General features: G+C 56.6%; 1 protein-coding gene across 1 annotated transcript in view; it reads left to right on the top strand.

Moving 5' to 3' along the window:
• Nucleotides 1-14,290, top strand: part of RNF212 (ring finger protein 212) — a 34,345-nt gene that overhangs the window by 8,118 nt on the left and 11,937 nt on the right. The window contains exons 3-9 of the mRNA XM_059395623.1: nucleotides 2,681-2,755; nucleotides 6,268-6,324; nucleotides 6,874-6,932; nucleotides 8,618-8,670; nucleotides 8,778-8,831; nucleotides 9,753-9,796; nucleotides 14,027-14,090. Of these exons, the coding sequence (XP_059251606.1) occupies nucleotides 2,681-2,755; nucleotides 6,268-6,324; nucleotides 6,874-6,932; nucleotides 8,618-8,670; nucleotides 8,778-8,831; nucleotides 9,753-9,796; nucleotides 14,027-14,090 (406 nt within the window). The remainder of the gene's footprint in view (nucleotides 1-2,680; nucleotides 2,756-6,267; nucleotides 6,325-6,873; nucleotides 6,933-8,617; nucleotides 8,671-8,777; nucleotides 8,832-9,752; nucleotides 9,797-14,026; nucleotides 14,091-14,290) is intronic.

Here is a 14,290-nt window from a genome sequence, read left to right as displayed (position 1 = left end):
AAGTCTCCTTTCTTTCAAGCCCTTTTCACATTTTGGTGAATCAGGGTTTTGCTGACTTAATAAAAGGAGTTAGAAATTTTCATTTTTCTCTTCTCTGGCCAAAAAAAAATTTTAAGACTGGAGTCATTCAGAGCATGAATGCCAGAATTCATACCTGATACTGGCTTTTTGTGGGGAGGTTTTTAACTAGAGTTTTAATTTTTTAATTAGATATGGGATTCTTCAGAGTTCCTAATTCTTGGGTCAGTTTAAGTGAGTGGCTTTCTCTAGGGGTATGTGTGCTTCATGTGAATTTTCAAGTTTCTCATCGTCAGTGTGTCTGCGGTCACCTGTATTTTCAGTGTCTGTGAGATCTGTGGTGATGCTCCTTTGTTGTTGTGGTAATAGTTGTTGTGTCCTCTCTTTATTCTCCAAAAGTCTTACCTGGTTTTATTGACTTTTTGTCAGTGTTCTCAGAGAACTAGTGTTTATCTGCATTTTACATTTGTTCTTAGCTGCGTTTTTATTAATTTCCTTTTTTTCCCCCTTTGGATTTAGTTGTTCTATAAGATGGGTGCTTCTGTCCACTCCCTTCTGGCATTTGTGCTACATGGTTAGGGTGCCCCTCTGTTTGCCCTTGCCTGCATTGTATGTGTTGGCTATTTTATATTTTTATTGTCTTTCACTTCGAAATAATTTGAAATTTCTGCTTGGTTATTTCCATGATCTGTGTGTTTTCTGAAAGTATATTGACAAAGAAATATTTGGGGATTTTTAGTTATTTTTCATTAACTTTTATTGAAGTCTGATACAGAAAAGCACACAGATACAAGCGGCTCCAGGAATTGTTTGTGACCTGAACATATCCGCCACTCAGACCAAGACAGGGTTCATTTCTGTGACCCCAGAGACCACGACGTGGCCTTGACATTCTGAAGTCTAAGGTGCAGTATATCTTCCTGCTGATGCAAGGGTGTCAGATACTTCTGCCCCTGGCCCACTGTTTTGTATCTTCTACAGTCTTGGTGCATGTTTTCATTGTGTCTGCATGGAGCCCAGCAGGGCGGCTAGTGTGCGGTCACCATTCTGGTCTGGGGCTACCCCACATTCCCCTTCTCTTGTGTTCCTCACCGGCTCCTGAACCCCCTGCTCCCACCAAGGAACCATTTTCTACCTGAAGTCAGTGCCTTCTGTTGGTGACAGATTCTCTGGTTTTTGTTTGTCTGAAAAGGACCTCCTTTTTTGCCTCCATTTTGAAGCATATTTTCACTGATCTTAGACTTCTTTAATGGACATTCATGTTTTTTTGGTGCTTTGATCCTATTCCTTCTTTGTCTGTCTCCTTTCACAGTGTAGCTATCCTGTGTGTGATGACGGGTGTCTGCAGAGTTGTCCTGCTTGGCTTCACAGAGATCCCTCACCCTGGGTAGTGGGAGCCTTTGTGAGACTGGAGAACCACTGGTTCCTCTGTCCCCACAGCCTCCTGTGCCATTCAGGGACTCTGCCATGTGCAGAGTGATTGACTCCTCTCACAGAAGGCAGTGGGCCCTAACAGATCAGTGATGGCATTCCCAGGTGTTTGCATTTCTGGTCCATGGAGCTGTTTGTCTAGCCCAGGGTCGTCTGTGTGTGTGCAGTGTGTCTTTCTAGACAGGCGCGGTCCCCACTTCTTGAGCACCAGGCTTGGCCATGCTGTTTTGGGGCACTCCGCATGGCCCTTTGGGAAGGCACCCTTCCTGCTGGTCTCGCTCAGAGGGTCCGGCCACGTGCAGGGCTGTTAGGTCTAGCCACCGCAGGGCAGGGCTCCCATGAACCTAGAGGCCCTAGGTCCTGTCTGTGGGCCATGCCCCCCCATGGCTGGCCCCCAGGCAGTATTGTGCAGGGCCCCCGGCTGTCCCAATGCCACATCAGACCTTCCTCTCCCAAAGCCAGACCTGGTCCTGGCCCCTCTGCATTCCCTGCCAGAAGGCCCTGGCCCTTCAAGGTACAATCCCCAGTTTCTAACACTGACCTAATTTAGTTCCACTATTGTTTTAGGGGAGTTTGGGGGCACAGATAGCCCCCAAACTGCCATCTGCCATCCTGACACTCATGACTTGCTTACAGTCTAGACGAAAGACCAGACAGGGAGGTCGAGAAAGGCTCTTTGGCACCTTTTCGGTCTGGCGTGTGTCCGTACTGTTCTATGTGGTTGATAGCCATTCCTCCTAGACTCCTGTGGCAGGACGGCTGCTGCCAGGCTTTATGCCATTGTGGTCCAGGCAGGTCCACATCCAGGGCCAGCAGCAGGCAGACACCGTTTCTTCAGCCCTTATGTTTTTTTAAGTAACTTGCAAGTACTTGTGATTGGTTGAAAGCTGTATTCCTCTGCTTTTTTCCTTCTGAGTTCCATGTGCCTCCTCCGGGAAAGCCTGGCTTTGGGGGTGCCCTTCCAAGGAGGGGTATGTCTAATGTCACAGATGATGTGACTGAGGCTCCTCTGCACCCCAGGCGGGTCCCAGGGCCCCATAGCACCGCCTTTTGGCCCTTGGACTGACAAACAGCCACTGGCAGCCAGGACATGGGCGCCCCTGCAGGCCCCCTGGAGATGGTTTGTGTCTTCTGTGGCTAGTTCTGGGAGTAGAGGTGCCGTTTTGTCCTCAGGCTCTCTGGGGCCGTGTTGGAAGCAGTAACACAGGACTTGGCTTTCCTTCCCTTTCAGACTGACGCAGACATCCAGGCGCTGTTCATGGGCATAGATGGCCTGTGTAAGAAGTACTCAAGAGAGACCTGCCAGGTGAGCTCTGTATGTGGTGCCATGTCCTCAGCCTGATCCGGCCACAGCAGAGACTCGGGGCTGTGATGACCTTGGAAAATATGGGTGTTACATGCTCTGGAGAGCAGCCCCTCCAGGGGTTTTCTGCCTTCAATGTGACGAAGCCGTCGGTCAGCTGTGTTCTGTTGTTTGTGCTATGCCTTTACTGTGTATGGGGACATTGCTGTCCTTTGAGCCTCGTGATCTGGGGCGGACCTGAGAGTTTGGGCTTGAAAGGGCCCCAGATCAAGGCTGCAGGTCCTTTCCAAGGGTCATGGTCCACGCAGACATGCTTTCCCCTGGCTCCCAGGGTACCTGTCTTCCCCCCAGTCCTGCTCTGCTGTCCACACCTGCCTCGCCCCCCATGTCTCCCCTGCCTCTCCTCCTCCCTCTAGTGCTATGACCCCATGCTGACCCCATGTCCCACCCCAGAATCCTGGCCTCCCACAATCACTGGACAAAGTGCAGGCCACCGTTCTGTCCAGGAAGCTACTTGGGAGAGAAGGGAGCCCTCCAGCCCCAGCCATCCTGCTTCTCTCTGTTCTGTTAACATAAAATCCCTGTGGGCTGCTTCCTACCTACCTTCTGGGGCAGGAGGCTGAGTGGGGCACCAGCCAGGAGCCGCCTCCAGCCAGGACCTTCCCTGGGGCAGCTTGCATGCTTGGTCCCACCTGCGCCAGCGAGACCTCCCCACCCCCTACTTCCCACGGCCGCTTTCCAGCTGTGACACGGCCAGAAGTCCCATGGTGTCACAGCCATCCCATCTACACGTAGCCCTGTAGCCACACACAGATGTCCCAGAAGCCACCTGCGTTCCAGAGCTTGGGCGGTCCTCCAGCCCACGGTGCTCAGAACCACGGGCAGTCCTGTGCTTGGAAGAGTCTTGCCAAGGATATGGCATCTCTAGAGCATTCGCCTGTGCAGAGCTGGGTCAGAGGAGGCTGCAGAGGCAGCTGCCAAGGGACCTCCTTCACTCCTCTGGGCCACACATCCCATGGCCAAGTGGCCGCCTGTCTCGGTGTGAAATGGAGTTTCCAGAGGCCACACAACACAATGTGGCATCATTATGTGCATTAATACACTGGGCTTGCTATTCTTGAAGGAACGGATATGTGTCATAAATTCCTCTTGACATTAATTTCTAGTGGGGGTTAGCACTGACAGGGCAAAGCCGCATCAACAATAACTTTTAAGAATGTGAGGCCATCCTCAAGCTGTGGCATGGACCCCGACAACAGCAGACCCATGGCAGGTGGGTCCACAGAAGTGGCCAGGAGGTTGCTCTTCCTGATCCAGCTGCAAAGAAGCAGAAACTCTTCCTTCCCCTGAGGCAGGGCTGGCCTGCGTGTGGACATGTGGCTGCCTCTCCAGGGGGATGGACCCGCTGGGTAGCAGGCATCTCAAGCTGTCCTGCAGCCTCCCCAGCCTGTCACAGGGACCAGTACAGAGGACATGGACATGCTCAGCTCCTGGTCTTGACTTCCTCAGCCTCTGCACTTCATAAAAATCTCATGAGACAGGTGCCCTCTCCGTCCAGGAGGGCACTCCTACCAGAGGAGGGTCATGGCCCTTTTACATTTTGTTCTGCTGGTGTCCATATTCTCCGCCTGGGTCAAGGCCACAGCAGCTCAACCTGAGGAGCCGGACACACCGGAGTCCTAGAGGCTGGCCCCTGCCTGGTACAGATGGGCAGTCTACGGCCCCTGGGATCAATGCTGCCCTTGGACTTGCTCCAGGCCCCTAGGGGCTTGGTGTCTGGTGCACAGGCCGCTCTCCCCAGCTCAGCTTAGCCCATAGTCTCGCTTGTGGCCTCACTAACTTGTCTGTCTGTGCCAGCCATGGAGGCCGGCATGCTTGCTCTCTGCCAGTACTCCTTTACGAATAGCCACGGGCCTGCCTGCAGACCATGTGGAATCCCAGGGCTTCTGAGGTCAAGGCCCCATGGACCAGTGTGGGCACAGCCCTGCTCCCAGACGCTCCAGGTAGGCCGTCCTGTGGTTACTTCCAGATGCTCCTGCTTTCTGTTTCTCAGAGTGGACCCTGCACCAGGACATGAGGTTGAGGGATTGGTGTGTGACACCCTCTTCCTGCCTCCGGCACAGAACCAGTCGAGGAGTGAAACCAAGCAAACAGGCGGGGGGGGGGGTCTAGCTCTGCCAGAGCTCCTACACACCGTGTACAGTCCCCACCTCTGGTCCAGAACCTGCCAGCCCTTCCTTTATGCCCCATACCACCTTGCTGCCTCCAGGGAGCCATAGGGCCTGAGAACTGTGGCCGAACACTGGGGACATTTCTGGGACATGGCCTCATGAAGAAGATGTCCATGGGGGCACCCCTGCCACAGACTAACACTCCAGGCTGAGTCTATCCATCAGTTTTTGTCTTGTGGAGTAGGAGCCCCATGCAACATGTCCCCCAGACCCCAAGGGCATGGAATCCCTGGGAAGATGAGAACAGGAAGAGGGTGTTGGTCACTCCTGACCATGGCTCCATCTTGTGGAGGTGGCCTGACCTGTAGAGGAGGCAAGACCTGCTGTGGGCTGGCCATCCTGTCCACCGTGGTTTCTCCCTCCGTCTGTGCTAGCTAGCCCTGCAAGCCTGGGGACAGCGTTAGCTGTCCCTTCGTGTCCACCCACTAAGCACAGTCCTGGGGTGCACTGATGGGGTGTTGGCCCTAGAGGATGCTGACCTCACATCCCAGGCCCACAGGAACCCTACTTGGGGCAGCAGAATCAGGCTTCAGCAGTCACGGTGTAGTGCTCCCAGAGGGGAGGCGTAATTTTCTGGAAACTTCCCTCAGGGGTGCCTAGGGGATTCATTGGGTAAAGGCTCTGCCTCAGGTCGTGATCCTGGAGTCCTGAGATTGACCACCCACATAGGGATCCATGCTCAGCGGGGATCCTGCTTCTCCCTCTCTGCCCCCCCCCACCCTGCTGGTCCTCTTGTTCCCCACCTCCAACAGAAAAATAAAACAAATAACAAGAGCTTTCCTTAATGTGGGGTGGCTCTTTCCGCCCCGAGTCAATCACAGATCGCGGTTTTTGACTCAGTGTTCTTGGGAGCCCCCTGCGGAGGTGGAAGTTGGGCCTTCTCTAAGCAAAAGAGCAGAGGTGGCACTGGTCCCGGGTGGAGCAGGCCCTGGGGGTGTGGACAAGGTCCCTGGGCTCTGCTTCATGCTGTGCTATCCCCGGCCAGCCTCGTCCAGAGAGTCCCTGTGGGTGCTGTTTGGTCAGGAGGCCATCCCACGATCCCGTTGCTGTGCCCACTGGGTTGTGTCCTCTGCCATGGCAAGACCCTGAGTGCCACATGGCGCACAGGCACCACATGGCTGCACCAAGCTCTGCCCTGGGCACAGGGTGGCAGGGGGCAGGCAGGGCCGTGGGGGAATGGAGTGTGCTTGTAACTGCACCTAAGGCCCCTGCCGGCTCCTGGGACAGCGTACGTGGTTGCAGCCCCGTGCCAGTGCCGGCAGCTGACATGCGTTCTCTACTCAGATTTCAGAATTTCAAGAGAAGCACAGAAAGAGACTCTTGGCCTTCTATCGAGAAAAGGTAACTCCCCTGACCTGCTGCCTCATGAACCCAGGTGGGGGACCCTAGGGCCAGCCCCTGTCCTGCTGGCTCACACCCTGGCACAGGTTCCCATCCATGGTTGGCCCATGGCCGCTTGGGGGACCTGGCTATGGTCATGGGGCAGTTTCCCTGTGGAACACCAACACTAACTGGTGAATGTCCCCGGAACGCCTTGGGCTCTGTCCACACAGTACTGCTAGGAGGTCGCACTGGGGGACGTTGACAAAAGGACGTTTGAGACGCCTGTTTGCCCTATAAATACCCTCCTCCACACAGAGGAAGAGCAAAGCCTCGGTGAAAGTGGGTCTGAAGTGTAGATGGAGGGCTCAAAGCAGCGCCGGGTCCAGGCCACTTGCCGAGGCTGGGCCACCCTGCACAGCTGCCCAGACCCCTTCTCAGTGCTGGTTCCTGGGGGCCCTAACAGCCTGCACACGGGGCCCATGTGCCATGTCTGCCACATTCTGACTCGTGGCTTATGACACCCAGAGGGTCAGCATGTCCTGATAACTGGAGTCTGATTGTGTTTAGATCACAAAGTTGGAGGAGTCCCTTCAGAGGTCAGCATTGCGGATGGAACAGCTGCAGGGGTGAGTCCTCCCCACCAGCGCACCCAGGGTGACTGATGGCTGTCCGCTCAGCTGTCTGAGACCAAGTAAGACCTTGTAACTGAGGAGGGAAGAAAGAGCACTTGGTTTGCTAGCAGCTTCTGTCAGAGCGGAGCTGCAGTGGGAAGGGAAAGGAGCCATGAAAACACACAGAAAACACCTAGGGGGCTCCCGGTGTTTCTTGGGGCAGAGGGGCTCTGCAGCCAGGCCCTGTTGGACCCCCGCTCACAGCCCGCTGGCCTCCCATCTGCCAGGAACCATGGCACCTGTGACAGTGAATGCAGGCAGCCTGTGTCCCCATCAGTGTGGAGCCCACAGTCCCCCTAGGGCAGCATCCACACAGCCCCTGCATAAGCCACAGCTCCTTCTGTTCTGTGAGATGGACTAGGGTTCTGTTGGGTGTGTTAACACGGAGATTCTTCAGAAGTTCCAATTTGCGGTCACTCATTCAGTTAAAGTCAGTGGCTCTGGGGAGCTGCTGTCCACCCAGCTGGTTGCATGTGCAGCAGTGACCCATGTACTGCTGGTGGATGTTGGCTGCTGGGTTGCACCGGGCAGCTGGTGGTCACACGACCAGCGGAGGGCCTGTCTGGGCTGAGCACCAGGGTGAGGGTGTGCTCTGGGCTCGGTATACTCCGCGGAGGTCACCCCAGGCTGGCACAGCCTTCAGTGCTTGGGAAAGAGGGTGAGCACAGCCTCGGAGACCCCGTGAGCTCCGTCCAAGTCCAGGGAGCGGCAGATAGGGCAGTGTGCCCACACAGGGTCACTCGGATGGTTCTCCTTGGTGTATAAGCAGCTTTCTTTCTGGGGAACCCGTCCACTGCCGCAGTCTTTCCCGGGCTGCCCCAGGTGCTCCTGTATCCGCAGCCCCTGGCCCAGCTTCTCTGCTCAGCTCTGCGCTGCACACCTTTTCTGGCTCACGTTCATTTTAGCTGCTCAGTTTTGCATTCCTAGAAGGTTCCTGGTCATTTTCCCCACTGTGGGGTCGTCTTATCTTCATCCCCATCTTCTGTTTGGGCACATGACAGGCTGTGTGCCTCCCACACCCCTGACCCCTGCAAGTCCAGATCCTGCCTGTTCTCCTTGGGCTCCTGCTTCAGGTAGGGCCCTTGTGGCCTGACTGGGGTGGGGTAGGCTCGTTCTCCTGGCTCACTGTGCATGTCCTTGGCTTGGCCTGCATCCTGGAGGGAGGACGCCCTCCCCCAGACCACCGTCCGCGCACAAGGAACAGAAGTCATGCAGGGCAGCGATCACTGTGGAAGAGTTGCTGGGTTGGCTCTCGGTGACAACACTGTGTCCTGGGGAGGCTGGCCCTGAACAGACGTGTGTTATGAAGTCTGTAAGCAGGAGCCAGTGCCCTCGCAGGTGCGAGGTCCCCATAGTGCAGATGCTGACGTCCACCTGCCCCCAGCCCCAGGCCACTGAGTCACTTGGCAGGTCCTTGTCCAGTGCCTGCTCACTCCCAGCACTGGGTACTGGCAGGTCTGAGCCAGCCACAGGTCTGTCCTCAGGGCCTTCTCTGGGTAGAAAGTGCGGCTGACAAGGGACGGGGGCCAGGCAGACAGGGAGCATTTGGCCGAGTTTGTCCTCTTCTGCTTCAAACTGGGATGATTTATGTGGGAGTAAATGTTTAGGGTTTAATTCACACCTTCTCTCCATCTGTTTAGGATGAGATTGTCACAGCAAACAGCTTTCAGCGCAGTAAAAACTCCAGTTTCAAGTAAGTATCATGGGGCCTGAGCAGGGAGGGATGTGAAGAGGCATGCAGCGGGATTGGGGGAACGCGACCTGACGTTCAGACCCCACTCCCCCCAACAGCTCCTTCAGCAAAGCCAGACGGACACCTGCTCCTGCCCCCTGACACGTCAGCCTCTGACAGGTGTGTGCCCGGTGGGAACAGCTGAGAGTCCCTGAGAGTCACAGACGTGACCAGTCACACAGCCCTTCCTCTGACATGCCCCTAGTTCTCCACCCCCCATCCCTGCAAGTGCCCTGATGCTGGACAGCTCAGGGGATACTCAGCTCAGGACTCAGGAGCTTGCCCCCCTCCGGCTCCTCTGTGCCCTGCGGAGCCTCACAGGCACAGCCCAGAATCAGGTGTGCAGCCCAGGCTGGCCCCTCACATCTCCATCCCCACAGCCATAGTGATTGGTTGGGGGCAGTCCTGAACCCACACTGGGCTGGTGGGTGTGGTCCCTGGGACGCTGATCTGGGACCAGGATGGCCAGGCAAGGGGAGGCGCTTAGAAACGAATCCAGCACAGACAGAAACAGGACAGGAGACTGCAGCCGTGCTGGTGGCACCCCTGCGGACCCTGACCCATCCGGGCAGAGGGAGCCACGCCCCTCTCCGTGGCTCTTCCCTGAGACAGTCAGGCTTGAGTTTGGGCGCTGCACCCGAATGCACTCTGGGCGCCTGGTTCACTCCCCCACCCTTCCTTCGTCCTTTCTTCTGCCGTTTTTCTCCTACCGGGCTGCTCAGATGATATTGCCTGTCAGACGTGGGGCTGAGGTGTTGGGGGCTAACACCAAGCACGTCTGTGTAAAGTGTGTTGGTCATGGGTGGCCCACTGAAGGGGGCGTGGGATGGCAGTGGAGCGGGGGCTCCAGAGCAGGCACAGTGCCCGGAGGAGAAGTGCTCCCTCGTGCGTGTGGCTGACAGACTGTGGCACCCAGTGAAGAGCCCGACGCACAAGAGGGTTTGGCCATGACCCTGGCCCTGGGTCGGTGTCCTAGCCAGTGCGGTCATGTCGCTGACAGGCCTCAGGCCCACTAAATGTATCCCACTGTTCACTTAACAGAGTGGAGTCCATGCAGGTTGACCATATTCCTTCCCTGGTAAGAAAAGTAAGTACCCGTGTCCCTGGGCTGCTTGTCCGCCACGCAGCGTCCTTTCATGGTTTTCCTTGGTGCCCAGAACATAAGCGTTCGCCTAACGGATGGATCACAGCGGGGTCTCTTGTCGTGGGCTGTGCTGAGGGGAGAGCCCGCTGGGGTGTGGTTGGTAGCATAGTTCCTGGATGGCCCTTCAGAGAGCAGGGCCGGGACTGGCCGAGGGACAGGGAGCAGACGGGCAGGCAAGATGGAAGTGAGGCTGCATCAGGCTCAGCCCCATCCAGCCAAGTACAAACGTGGAGGGTTTTGAGGAGCGCAGGAGAGAGACCAGAGCAGAGGAAGCTTGGGACCCAGGCCTGGCCCAGCTCGAGGTGGGCCAGACTGCCCCCCACCCCCTGGCCAGACACAGCTCAGAAAGGGGAAGCTGATCCCCAGAGGGAGGTTCCTGCTGCCCAGAGAGGGAGTGAGTGGGTCAGGAGAGTGGCCCGGTCCCGGTCTCGTGCGCACGGGCTCCTTGGTGTTGGGGCGTCACGGGTTAGGGGCATAGCATCTAGTGCTTCTTGTTCATGGCCTCCCAGTCGCCCTGTGAGGCGCGCGTGGGTGTTGGGGCTGCTCAGTGAATAGTAGCACTCATTTCCAAGGGGGCCACCCTGGAACTGTATTAGGGACGCATCCAGATTCCAGGATGAGCAGGTGGGAAGACAAAGCCATTCAGAGCTGGGACAGAGGAGACTCCCAGTGCTTAGCTCACGCCAGACTGTTCTCCCTACTCCGCCACCCCACTGGCCATCACTGCAACCCACATCATACCCTGGATGGAGACTGGGGATACACTGCCTCCCGCTCTCTGGGTCCTAGCAACTGCCCCACCTGCTGGTCTCTGCTCCCCAGAGTCTGGACCCTGAGCCTCCCCAACATGTGGCCTTGTTTTGGAGATTGAGACAGAAAGCCTCTGCGGACTCGCAGGTCGCTGGCTGTTAGAGCCAAGGGACCAGAACACAGGAAACCATCTTGAAATTGCAGAGTGAGATGCCAGACCGGTGGGAGCACCTGCTGCCATCAGGGTGGGTGGGGGACAGAGAGGCTCTGCACAGAGGTCTCCAGGACATAGGCTTCCAGGCTGGAAATGAGCCGCTGCTAGTGCATCAGAGACGGGCCTTGGGCTGCGGTTTGCCCGGCCTTTGCCGGAGCAGAATACAGAGCCGAGTTGTCTACTGTGTGGACCCTGCCAGGCCAGTCCAGCCACCCTGGGAGCGGGTGCACACTGGGTGCACACGAGGGCGCCTTGGCCAGAGCTGCTATGTGCATCTAGTGGGGGCAGGGTGAGCATCATCTCCTGGGAGACCCGGTCGGGGCGGTGGTGGGTTGCGGGGAGGGCAGGGGCGGTGGTGGGTTGGGGGGAGGACAGCATTGAGAGAACATTGCTCTCTCTGGCGGGCCAGTGCTGTCATCTGGTGCTTTTGACAAGGTGAGTGACCACGGCCACAGGGGAAGCAGAGTGAGGGCACCGCAGCCAGCCGAGGAGATATCACGCCCACCACAGACCTTGCGCAAGTAGCAGGGGCTCAGCCACCAGGGCCTGGCCCCTACCATTCCTGGAGGGGCCTCGTCCCTCCTGCCCTCGCCCTGCACAGAGACAGCGAGCAGGCTGGAGCCTCCCCAGGGACGGGGCTTTCCCTACTTGTAACTTCCTGCTGGGGACTCACCAGCATGGAGTGAAGCTGTCTATAGCTCACGAATTCATAAGGGAAGCCAGCGGAATGTGAAAGCCCCCTTGCACGTCAGCCATCAAGAATGCAGAAGCGAACAGGCTGACGGACACGCCACCAGCAGCCCCCGCAGGGCACCCCGGCCAGGATAGGGCTGCTGTCACGTGACTCCAGGACCAGCAGCCACAGACACCTGCGTAGGGAGCTTTGGACAGCTGTAAACCCCCAACACTGGGGAGTTGCACATCTTTCTAGAGTGTTTATCTTCTCGTAGGAAAAGCCTTTGCTGAGGCAGTTGTAAATAGAGGGGGAGCATGAAGCTGTATTTGCACCCTCCCTTGAGCCAGGCTGGTCTGCGGGGTGGCAGGGAGCCCCTCTGTGACTGCCTACCCCCCGGGGGTGCTCTCCTCCTCACAGGCTTGGCCACGCCCTGCCTTCTCTGTTTTCTGGTGAGCTCCTGGCTGCCCCATAGAGGCCTTTGCCCTTGAGCCACCCACATGCAGCCTAGTGTGGGACACCTCCCTTGGGAGCCGTGGCTTCCTTGCTCAGGTCCAGGGCTAGTCTGTGCCTGCTCTGCTCAGAGTGGCCTCTTGCCTGGGCTCTGAGAAGCTGTTGGAGTTCTGCATGCGCCTGAACACAGTGGCCAACATACTGAGCCCAGGCAGTAATACCCCGTTGTACCCCAGGAAACGGATCCTCATTGGCCCTGTCCTGGTACCTCTGACTCCCTGTGCCCGCACAGCCAGGCCATCTGTGCTGTGGCCACCACGCTGGGCACTCTGGGTCTTTGTATCATTTTGGCTTCACCTGTTACCACCTTGTCCTTAAAACAAATGAAAGTCCTTTTTTTTAGCAGAAGCTAGGGCGAGAAAAGACAAGTTACCTGCTCGAATCCAACTCAGTAGTTTTCAGTCTTGCTCCGTGATGATAATTTTTCTGAAGTTGCAAATCTGTCCATTGTTTAGAGCTGGGTGGAAATCGGGTTCAGGGGCACAGCCCTGTGGGAGCCTGTGAGGGAAGCAGGTGCAACAGGCTGCTGGGGCACACAGGGTGGGGGCATTTGGGAGCCCTGACTCAGTGACCCAGCAGGTGGCCATGGAATGGGGAGCCCTGGGGAGGGTGGACAGGCCAGGCACTCTGGACTCACTCTGATAGCAGCAGCATAATAAAGCAGTTTCCAGGACTGGCTGATGGGAAGGACCCAGAAAGAGTGGGACCAGACAAGTCTAGGGGGGACAGCTACATCCAGCCCACCATTCCCACAGATGGCCAGGAAAGACGCTTCAAACTGGGGAGCTCTGTTGTGGGTGTGAGCACACTGTCCGTGGCTGTGGAGAGCTGGCCCTCCAGGCAGGGCAGTACTGTTTGCAATGCCTCCACCCAATGCAGCCGGTCCCTCTAGGGTTGAGTCTGGCTGGCGGGTATGAGCCAGGCGGTGGGGTCATGGGGGATGCCCTAGAGCGCGGCTGCCAGGAGTGGCTGCCGGATGGTGGAGTAAAGGACCACTTGGGTAGATGTGCCAGAGGTGGAGGCTGGGAAGATGGGCCACCATCAGGGCCCTGAGGGGTGATGGACAAGTTTAGGGACAGAACAGTGGGGACTGGGTTGCTTTTGGCCCCCGTCCTTGCAGCATCTCTGGTTGGAAGAGGGCTCCCCCATCACTCTCATCTGCACCAAGGAGTTATTCCCTCAGGGAATCAGGGAGGGGGACCATCCCCAGGGGGAACATGACAGGTGCGTGGCCAGAGCAGGGTTCCCTACAACTGGTAACACTTCACCCCTTTGGCATTTAGATTTCAAGGTGACAGAATTATATGCACAAAATGAGGATTTTTTTTTAAAGATTTTATTTATTTATTTGACAGAGATCACAAGTAGGCAGAGAGGCAAGCAGAGAGAGAGGAAGGGAAGCAGGCCCCCTGCTGAGCAGAGAGCCCGATGTGGGACTCTATCCCAAGACCCTGAGATCATGACCTGAGCCGAAGGCAGTGGCTTAACCCACTGAGCCACCCAGGCGCCCACAAAATGAGGATTTAATCAGGATTTTAAATTCTATGATATCAGGGGCTCCTAGGGGGCTCAGTTGGTTAAGTGTCCGACTTGGTATTGGCTTAGGCCATGATCTCAGGGTCATGGGATCAAGTCCATGTCAGGCTCTGCCCCCAGCGGGGAGCCTGCTTGAGATTCTCTCCTGTCCCCAATCTGGCTTGTGTGTGTTCTCTCTCTCTCTCTCTCTCTCTCTCTCTCTCTCAAAATAAATAAAATCTTAAAACTTCAGATGTCAGTCAAGGACTTGATTTTTCTCTTTCAAAAAAATCCATCAAAGCACTTAGTGGACTCTCCACGTGCTGGCAGTGGTGGGCTCCCTGGGGCCATGGGACGCAGTGGTATAGGGCCCATGTCCGGCCCAGGAGCCAGCCCAGGAGCTTGCCCAGTGGATGGAGACTAAGCAGTGTGTCCTTAGGAAATACAGAGAATCTCCCTCAGAAATGGCAGCACCGGAAACTGACTTGTTTTCTTTTTACACACTTAGCCTGAAGTGGCAGTTGGCCCAGCAAGAATCTCTCTGATCAGCCCACCTCAGCATGGACGCATGGGTAAGTGGGGATCCCGGCATGCACACCCCAGGTCAGCATGCAGACCAAGCCACAGTCCCTGGAAAGGAACACTCGATCAAACCCATCAGAATCCACCCATGTCAATGATGTCTTTCAATAATGTGAGCGTAGGAGTGACCTATTCCCCAAAATGGTGTGGCTGCTGGGCCCACTACGGGACCTGGGCATGGTGGGCAAGT

This window comes from Mustela nigripes, chromosome 1, assembly GCF_022355385.1.
Source record: "Mustela nigripes isolate SB6536 chromosome 1, MUSNIG.SB6536, whole genome shotgun sequence".
In the NCBI taxonomy this organism is placed as follows: domain Eukaryota; kingdom Metazoa; phylum Chordata; class Mammalia; order Carnivora; family Mustelidae; genus Mustela; species Mustela nigripes.
Note: the sequence above shows the minus strand (reverse complement) of the source record. Positions and strands in the feature narration are given on the sequence as shown.